At 42.5% G+C, this 10,004-nt stretch overlaps 2 protein-coding genes across 14 annotated transcripts in view; both read left to right on the forward strand.

Moving 5' to 3' along the window:
• AMZ2 (archaelysin family metallopeptidase 2) overlaps window positions 1-3,395 on the forward strand; it is a 9,985-nt gene extending 6,590 nt beyond the window's left edge. For all 8 annotated transcript variants that reach the window (XM_017497348.2, XM_017497350.2, XM_037727414.1 and 5 more), the window contains 3 exons: window positions 636-799; window positions 1,934-2,110; window positions 3,054-3,395. In XM_017497348.2, coding sequence (XP_017352837.1) covers window positions 636-799; window positions 1,934-2,110; window positions 3,054-3,209 — 497 coding nt within the window. In that variant the 3' untranslated portion in view covers window positions 3,210-3,395. The remainder of the gene's footprint in view (window positions 1-635; window positions 800-1,933; window positions 2,111-3,053) is intronic.
• Window positions 3,396-3,525: 130 nt separating this feature from the next.
• The window catches only part of ARSG (arylsulfatase G), a 154,111-nt gene continuing 147,632 nt past the window's right edge, over window positions 3,526-10,004 (forward strand). For 5 of the 6 annotated variants that reach the window (XR_005195273.1, XM_017497343.2, XM_017497340.2 and 2 more), the window contains exon 1: window positions 3,526-5,715. The gene's annotated coding sequence lies outside the window, so the exon portion shown is untranslated. The remainder of the gene's footprint in view (window positions 5,716-10,004) is intronic. The other variant, XM_017497341.2, reaches the window with a different exon arrangement.

Below are 10,004 nucleotides of genomic sequence, written 5' to 3' on the forward strand. Positions count from 1 at the left end.
TTGAGATGGAGTCTCGCTCTGTTGCCAGGCTGGAGTGCAATGGCACCATCTTGGCTCACTGCAACTCCGATGCTTGGGTTCAAGCCATTCTCCTGCCTTGGCCTCCCAAGTAGCTGGGATTACAGGCACCCACCATCATGCCTGGCTAATTTTTGTATTTTTGTAGAGACAGAGTTTCACCATGTTAGCCAGGCTGGTCTTGAACTCCTGAGCTCAGGTGATCCACTTGCCTTGGCCTCCCAAAGTGCTGGGATTACAGGTGTGAGCCACCACACCCGACTCATGTGATTATTTTTTATGATTCCATTTTGAGTACTTGATTTGGAGTACTTGCTACTTTCAGAAAAAAGACTTCTTTTGTGGGAAAAGACTCTCTGAAACTTCAGTTTCTCAAGAATTTGACCTCAAGTCCATTAAGTTTTACACGGCAAGGCAAAGTGGATAGCAGCATATGATTTTGATAGGGGAATCTGGGACAAAAGTCTTTGTTGGCAAACTATAAGTACATCAGATGGTGTGGACACAGTGACACAGAGGGGCACTCACTGGCTAGATGGGCCAGCAGGCTCTTCTTTGTTTGGTCTTTCCTCAGGGACCTGACTCTCATTCTGTCACCACTTGTCCTCTTTTTGTAGGTGTGGGGATATTCAGCTTTGCCAGGTACGGCAGCGATTTTTATAGCTTGCGCTATGAAGGCAAAGTGAAGAAGCTCAAGAAAACATCTTCAAGTGACTATTCAATTTTTGACAACTATTATATTCCAGAAATAACTAGTGTTTTACTGCTTCGATCCTGTAAGGTAAGTTGTTAAAAAAAAAATCTGACAGGACCATTTTTTAAAAAAGATCTTTGTTCCCTAAATTGTATAGTGTCAGTCCTAAGGCGATATTATAAATGAGTTTGTGTCATTTGTATAATTTTGGTGCATAGTGCTTGACTGAAATGATCAGTAAAACAATTTAAATGGATACCTTCATATTGAAATTTACAATATCAGTGCCAGGTTCTTGTACTAGTTACACGCACCCTTGGCTGTAGCCATGTCCTCTATTAGTGTAATTCCTGAATTCTGGTGTGAGTGGATAACCTGCTTTTTCAAGCCACTGTGATCATTGGGCAAAGCTGCCTTCCCCAGGTGTTTGGAGGACCTCTGTTCTCTGGCCTTTCTGGGAGCATGGGCCTTCCTGCCCTGGGCTCCAGGATACCCTGGACTGTAGTTGTCCTGGCAGTTCCTGATCTCCCCGACTTGGTTTTTTTCAAAAGCCTAGCTCCCCTTTCTCCAGAGCCAGAGAGATAGGCTTTTCCTTTAGCTAGATAAATTCTGCTTTCACCTGTAGTATTTGTTGGTTTGAGAGCTGTGCCTCTTAGAACTACATTCTCAAAGTGTGTTCCATGGGCCCCTGTGTCATTGTCACCTGATGTTCTCATTAGCATGCATATCAAGCCCCCTTTCTGTCAGACCTACTGAAGTCAGCATCTCTAGGGAAAGGACCCTAGAATCTCCATTACAAGTACCCTAGTTTAGATCAAGGTTTCTCAACCAGGGGTGATTTTGCCATCCAGGGAATATTAGCAATTTCTGGAGACATTTTTGATTCTCACAATCAGGGAGGGAGTTCTGTTGGCATCTAGTGGGTAGAACCAGGGATGCTGCAAAGCATCGTACAGTGCACAGGACAACCTCCCACAACCTGGTATTATCTGTCCAGCATGTCAGCAGTGTTGAGGTTGAGGAAGTGTATAGCAAGAAAAGCAACAAGACATTTGGGAAAATGAGGGATTATTAAGTCTTTGAAGGTCTGGACAGGGTGAAGTTTTGGCGATAATGGTAAGAGAGTTGATTCCTATTTTTCTTGGAAAAGCAAGAAAAAGAAGAGATGCGTAGCTTAATGTGATGGTAGTCTTATAACGCCTCAACGTGATTGTACTGCAGACTTTAACCCATGAGATTGGACACATATTTGGACTACGACACTGCCAGTGGCTTGCATGCCTAATGCAAGGCTCCAACCACTTGGAAGAAGCTGACCGGCGCCCTCTAAACCTATGCCCTATCTGTTTGCGCAAGTTGCAGTGTGCTATTGGCTTCAGCATTGTAGAAAGATACAAAGTAAGTTGGGGGCTGGATGGTGTAAATGGGGGGAAGTGGTTATCTCAGTAGCAAACTGACATTTCTATTATATCCTTCTCTAGAGCTATAATTTATCAGAGGAAATTAGTGTAAAGATTAGCAGGAAGCTGTGGTTTAAAAAAAAAAAAAAAAAACAAATGCAAAGAAATGCCCTTCTTAAAAACTTCAGCTTGCCTTTGAGTGATTTATGCTAACAGTTTGATGAGGAGTAGAGGAAGAAGTTTCTCTACTTCTCTTCCATTTAGGGCAAGAGAGCTTGACTTTGCAGAACAGAATAAATATAGATACGTGTGGCAAAGTTCATTTTTTAAACCCTGTAAGTCTGTGCACAGGATTTATCTTTCCAAATACGGGACAGAGGTATGATGTTCATTAGGAGAAAAAAATGATTTTTTATAAAAAGGAAGAAGGAAAGTACCTAATCTCAGTGTGCGTGGGTGTGTGCCCACACATGCCCACAAACATCAGTATACATTCATGTGGCTACTCATGGGTATGACTGCGTATTCAGGTGACTGCACAGAAATGTCTACACACGTGTTTTCACATGCATATGTCTACCCATGCCTGTGTGTACACTTACATATGTACATATCAAATTAATATAATGCCTTGTGGAATACTTAGCAAGTTGAGAAAAAATAATATCCTATCATGCTAGGAAAAAAGGGTAAGAATTAGTGTATTTCTTTTTCATCTTTTTTCAGGGCATACTTTTGACATAATTTGTAATTCTGTGTGTATTTGGTAGGTGCCCTTTCACTGAGTTTATCAGCATTATTTCATATTCATACCATAATTATCAAATGCAGCATCTCCTTGGGGTAATATGTCACCCCATGATCTAGAGGCCAATATTCTTCTCTTGCCTGATCTATTTTGCCGTGGTTTGTTAGAACGCGCGTCTTCTATGTTTTTCCAGGCACTGGTGCAGTGGATTGATGATGAATCTGCTGGCACACTTGGAGCAACTCCAAAACACAGTCCTGAGGATAATGGGAATTTACCGAAACCCGTGGAAGCCTTTAAGGAATGGAAGGAGTGGATAATAAAATGCCTGGCTGTTCTCCAAAAATAAGAACCTTCAAATAGGAGTGATTGAAATAAATTACTACTTGCATGTAATGCTTTCATTTGGGTGGAATACTTCATTGGAATAAACTACTGATCTTATGCTGTGTCAGAGTGACAGAATAGAACCTTCTTTCAGATGCCTGAATTGAAATGAGACTAATTTTGAATAATAAAAACTCTAAAAACTCTTTATCTTCTCATCTTACTAACCTGGTCTGTGGTAGCAAGCTTATTATTTCCATTCTCCAAATATATGTATGTCTCACAGGAAGGCTGGGACTAGTGGTAACGAGTTAAGTGAATCAATAACTCAAAAAATATATGCCCCAAGGGGCCAACCAGCATCATTTCCAGGGGTGATTTCGTTTTTAGAAGAGCTACTCCCCTCTGTTAGGCCCAGCCAAGTCACATTTTTGGACAGCCATGGGCTCTGACCTTCTCCACCCACAGCGCTCCCCCTCTTCTGTGACCCTTCCTTACTCTCTGGAGCGCATTACCTCCTTTTTTTTTCTCTTGCTGGTAGTCACCTTATCCCTGAAAGAATTAACAGCTTGTATCAGTTTTCAGCAGCTTAAAACATGACCTCTCAGGAACATGTGTAAGTGAAAATAACAATGGTGCTTACACAACCACAACACTTTTGGTGGTGGGAGTTCCATTGCAGTTCTCAGCTATAACACAGTTATTTATGAGGGATCTTACAAATAGTTCGTAATGGTATTGATATTTGTGAATATTGTACTTTTTCTATAGATTGAGAGCAAGTTTCAGGTTTATTTCAGTAATAATGTCTTTCTCACCTTCTTACATTGTGAAGTGTTTACTTGCAGGAAAGAGTTTAATGCGGTTATCTGCTGGGGTGCTATGAATGCTGATGATGGCTTGCAGGCTGTGAATATCAGCCCCATTGCTGCCAGAGTGGACAGGTGGAAAACCCCAGACTTGACAGACCACCTCTGCCAGGTAGATGTATCTTAGAAATCTAGAAATTACAGTGAATATTTTATGGAATGCCAGTGAGCAGACAGCATTTCCTGCTTTACTATCTTATCTTGAGGGTAAGACTTAAAGTTTTTTTTTTTTTTTTTGCAATTTGAAATCTAGATTATTTCATTGTTTGATGTATACAGTATGATGTAAGGCACTTTATAGCTGAGTCAGTGGTTTCCCTTGGATTCATTCTCCTACTTGATTAAACCCATTTAAGTCACGTTAGAAAATGGTAGTTTGCTATTCAAATTAATTGGAGAGAATACTTGGTCATTTTGTTACCAAAAAGAGGCTCTGATGGAGCATGGTGTTTTATGGATTCTGTTACAGGGCTGATTTCCTCCTTGAATAATGTACTTGAAAAATTATTGTTCATTTGATTACATTTTCTTTTCCTATAAGGTAAGCACAGTTTTAGTCCTGTAGGTCAGCTTTTGTCACAAACTCTTGAACTAAGATTTGCCTAGGTGAATAATATTGGGGATGACAGTTGTCTGGAGAAGATATAAGGTCCATTTGTGTCTACTCTGCACTGTGAAATGAGGAAACGAATCATCTAACAAATCGTTCACTCTTGCTAAACATTGAACTAAACATAAATTGTATATAATGCATTTATTCAGCAATCATAAGTGGTGTGTATATCGTATATATTTTTGGACAATTTCTCAGGGTTAAGCTTAAAAATATAATTTGCCTACTGCAACTAAATCTTTGTAGTTTTTTTTTTCTTCACTAATGAATGGCTGTCAGTATGAAAATCTTTGTAGTTTTAAAAGATAGTTTTCACTAAATAAATCCAAGCAGATCTTGCTCTGCAAATGCTGAATGAACAAAGTATTGAGCTAATAAAGAGGATTAATAACTTTCTACTGTCTAAATACTCTTAGAAATCAGTGAATTTGGAATGCTGTTCATTTATGTCATAAATCCAGATCGCGGGCACCAGTGGAGTTACTGTCTCTAGTCAAGAGATTTTTTTCAGGCCTCAGGCTTTTCACGGTGAGGGTTAAATAGGAGAATTTGGCGAGGATTACCCATCAGTTCTTGTCCAGCTTGCTTTTTGAAACACACATTCGCCTGATATGAATAGTTTACATTTCAAGCCCTACGAGGGACAGAGGGCTGCGTTGCTCCCCCTTGGGAGCAGGAGTGCTAAAATCGAAGCAGGCAGCTGCGGGACCGCTATAGCGTGCCCTGCGCTCGGGCCCTTCCCGGGCAGGAAGCGCGTCGCTGTTCCTGGCTGCGCCCAGGCGGGTGCGAGCGCGGGGGCCCAGCAGCTGCGAGCCGCCGGCGCGCCACCTGTTTCCGCGCCCGGGGACTTCCCCTGGCGGGGCTCAGCAGTGTGGGGTCGGTCGCTTGGCCTCCCCTGGCGTCAGCGACCCAGAGTAACCTCCTCCACTGCAGCTTGACGTGCGGGCCCGCCTACGTGGAAGAGCCACGTGTGCCGCGCTCTGTGCATGGCCTTGGAAAGTCAGGACCGCGACGACAGCAGAGCAGTGAGTGGAATCATCTCTCGGGTAGAGCATTCAAAAAGCGCTTCATTGAAGAGTTTGAATCTCAGTCACTTTCTAGATGCTGATATCTAGAGTAGCATTGTGCAATAGAAACATAATACAAGCCACATAGGTAAGCATGATTTTTCTAGTAGTCGTATCAGCAAATGCATAAAGAAGCAGGTGGAGTTAATTTTAATAGTATATCCTATGTAATCCAATGCATCCAAAATACTATTTCAACTTGCAGTCAATATCAATGCTGAATGAGTTATATCCTTTTTTTTTTTGGTACGTCTTCAAATTCCCGTGTGTATGTTACGCTTGCAGTACATCTTACTTCCAACTGGCCACATTTTCAAGTGCTCAACAGCCCCATGTGGCTTGTGGGGGCTGTATTGGACAGTGCAGCTCTAGACCAGAACCCAACTCTAGTCTACCTGGAAAAGTGTACCCAGGATATTGAGTTACTAGGAGACGAAGGCTTATTTCAGGAAAAGGTCATGCAAGTCTTCTGGTAATACAGCCAATGCTGACATTCAAGTTGAAAGGGTGTAGACACTGTAAGGGCCTCTGGCTTCAGTGTTAATTCGTTTCTTTAAAAGCTTGATACTATTCTGTTGCAGATGGTTTTTTAAAATTGCATTTTAGGTTTTGGGGTACATGTGAAGAACATGCAAAATTTTTGCATAGGTACACACATGGCAGTGTGATTTGCTGCCTTCCTCCCCATCACCTATACCTGGCATTTCTCCCCATGCTATCTCTCCCCAACTCCCTACCCCCCGCTGTCCCTCCCCTATTTCCCCCCAACAGACCCCAATGTGTGATGCTCCCATCCCTGTGTCCATGTGTTCTCATTGTTCAACACCCACCTGTGGGTGAGAACATGTGGTGTTTGATTTTCTGTTCTTGTGTCAGTTTGCTGAGAATGATGGTTTCCAGGTTCATCCATGTCCCTGCAAAGGACACGAACTCATCGTTTTTGATGGCTGCATAATATTCCATGGTGTATATGTGCCACATTTTCCCTGTCCAGTCTATCATCGATGGGCATTTGGGTTGGTTCCAAGTCTTTGCTATTGTAAACAGTGCTACAGTGAACATTTGTGTGCATGTGTCCTTATAGGAGAACGATTTATAATCCTTTGGATATATACCCAGTAATGGGATTACTGGGTCAAATGGAATTTCTATTTCTAGGTCCTTGAGGAATCACCACCACACTGTCTTCCACAATGGTTGAACTAATTTACACTCCATCAACAGTGTAAAAGTGTTCCTATTTCTCCACATCCTCCCCAGCATCTGTTGTTTCCAGATTTTTTAATGATCACCATTCTAACTGGTGTGAGATGATATCTCAATGTAGTTTTGATTTGCATTTCTCTAACAACCAGTGATGATGAGCATTTTTTCATATGTTTGTTGGCCCCATGTATGTCTTCTTTTGTAAAGTGTCTGTTCATATCCTTCGCCCACTTTTGAATGGGCTTATTTGTTTTTTTCTTGTAAATCTGTTTTAGTTCTTTGCAGATTCTGGATATTAGCCCTTTGTCAGATGGGTAGATTGCAAAAATTGTTTCCCATTCTGTTGGTTGCCGATTCACTCTAATGATTGTTTCTTTTGCTGTGCAGAAGCTGTGGAGTTTGATTAGGTCCCATTTGTCTATTTTGGCTTTTGTTGTCAATGCTTTTGGTGTTTGGTCATGAAGTCCTTGCCTACGCCTATGTCCTGAATGGTTTTGCCTAGGTTTTCTTCTAGGGTTTTTATGGTGTTAGGTCTTATGTTTAAATCTTTAATCCATCTGGAGTTAATTTTAGTGTAAGGTGTCAGGAAGGGGTCCAGTTTCTGCTTTCTGCATATGGCTAGCCAGTTTTCCCAACACCATTTATTAAACAGGGACTCCTTTCCCCATTTGCAGATGGTTTTTTACCTTCCCCTCTTCGTTTTCAAGGGCCTGGTATTGTCTTCAAACGCATTTCCATGTTTGGAAAGTGGAGTCGCAAAGCATTAATAATGTGGAGATTGTTTAGTCCATTTCATGGAGGAGGATGCCTGCCTGCAGCAGCCGAGTAAACTTGCGTGTCATTTAACCAATGGCAAAAATGCGGTCAGATCCCAAGTCTCCCTACTGTTGAGTTATTCGTTGTTTTCACTGTGCTACATGACCTCATTGAAGTAAAATATCACCAGCCAGAACCTAACCACTTTTTCCCCCGATTGTTTACACAAGGGGTTATACACGATTAAACTTTCAATTTCTTTTCTGTTCAAGTGGAGTCATCTGGGGTTGCTCAAAGTTGGAGAAATCAGTCTATGTACTTCTGCCTTAGTACCAAAAAAAGAGAGGTGCAGTATTTATTTATTTTTGAAATAGGGTTTTGCTCTGTTGCCCAAGCTGGAGTGCAGTGGCATGATCACGGCTCACTGCAGCCTCGACCTCCCCAGCTAAAGTGATCTTCCCACCTCAGCCTCCCAAGTAGCTGGGGTTACAGGTATGCACCACCATGCTTGGTGTATTTTTTTAATTTTTATTTTTTTAGAGATGGGGTTTTTCCACATTGCCCAGGCTCGTCTGGAACTCCTGAGCTCAAGTGATCTGCCTGCCTTGGCCTCCCAAAGTGCTGGGATTACTGATATGACCCACCGTGCCTGGCCAAAAGTTGCAATATTTAGTTAGTAAAGCTCTTGCAACTAGTTGAGGCATTGAAATAAAGTACTATGAAAAAAATGTCTACTGGAAAATAGTTCAAACAAAATCTATTGGGGCAATATGTTATACTCACAGGCCTCCACACTTACTCCAGTATTGATTTCGTCCCACTGTTTTCTTTAGGGTCTGCTCATGGATCAGTTTTTGCTTCTCTACAGTTGAGCCACCCATGTAGGACGCTACTGCCGGACACTCCGAGACCCATCCCTCCTCAGATGCTGAACCGGTGGGTTCTGAACACAACGTGTTCAGTGTCCTATGGTTATCCAGCTGTTTCATAGCAGCACAGACTCTCTTGAGCTGTAACTGTCAATAGATACCATTCTTTTCTCTTGTGTAACTAAAGGGAAAAAAAGCCTATAACTCGTTCATTCATTCATGTGTTTTTTCTTGCAACTATTTTCGTAGAGTACCACCTACTGGGTGTCAAGTCCTACTCAAAGCCTTGGGAATATAGCAGTGAACAAAGAACTCCTACCCTAAAACACTAGTGGATGAGACAGAGAGTCAAGGAGTAAACAGATGCTTTATTTAATTAAAAAAAATTTTTTTTTGAGATGGAGTTTCACTCTTGTTGCCCAGGCTGGAGTGCAATGGCATGATTTCTGCTCACTGCAACCTCTGCCTCCTGGATTCAAGCCATTCTCTTGCCTCAGCCTCCTGAGTACCTTTGATTACAGGTGCCTGCCACCATGCCTGGCTAATTTTCGTATTTTTAGTAGAGATGGGGTTTCACCATGTTGATCTGGATGATCTTGAACTCCTGACCTCATGATCCGCCCACCTCAGCCTCCCAAAGTGCTGGGATTACAGGCAAGAACCACCATACCTGGCCTTATTAATTTTTTTTTTTTAAGACAGAGTCTTGCTCTGTCACCCAGGCTGGAGTACAGTGGTGTGATCTTGGCTCACTGTATCCTCTGCCTACTGGGCTTAAGAGGTCCTCCCACCTCAGCCTCCCAAGTAGCTGGGACTATAGGCACGTGCCACCACACCTGGCTAATTTTTGTATTTTTTGTAGAGAGGGGTTTTACTGTGTTGACCATGCTGGTCTCAAGCTCCTGGGCTCAAGCAATCTGCCTACCTTATCCTCCCAAAGTGGATGCTGTTATAACCTAATGTCAAAGTAAACAGAAACAAGTACCATTTTGAATAGGATAGACAGGAATGCCTCCTTAGGGACGTGGCATTTGGAAATGATCAAATTGAAGGGTCACCTTGTGTACACATCTCAGGGAAGGGAATACCAAGCAAAGGGAACCACAAATGCTGGTGCCTAAAGCTTGCAATAATAAGAACAATAAGAGAGGTCAGGTGCAGTGGCTCATACCTGTAATCCCAGCACTTTGGGAGGCCAAGGGAGGTGGATCCTGAGAGGTCAGGAGTTCAAGTCCAGCCTGGCCAACATGGCAAAACCTCGTCTCTGCTAAAAATAAAAAAAATTAGCCAGGCATGGTAGTGGGCGCCTGTAATCTCAGCTACTGGGGAGGCTGAAGCAGGAGAATCACTTGAACCTGAAGGTGGAGGTTGCAGTGAGCCGAGATTGAGCCATTGCACTCCAGCCTGGGCAACAAGAGCAAAACTCTGTCTCAAAAA

The sequence above is a fragment of the Cebus imitator genome, unplaced genomic scaffold, assembly GCF_001604975.1.
Source record: "Cebus imitator isolate Cc_AM_T3 unplaced genomic scaffold, Cebus_imitator-1.0 Scaffold229, whole genome shotgun sequence".
NCBI classification, from domain to species: domain Eukaryota; kingdom Metazoa; phylum Chordata; class Mammalia; order Primates; family Cebidae; genus Cebus; species Cebus imitator.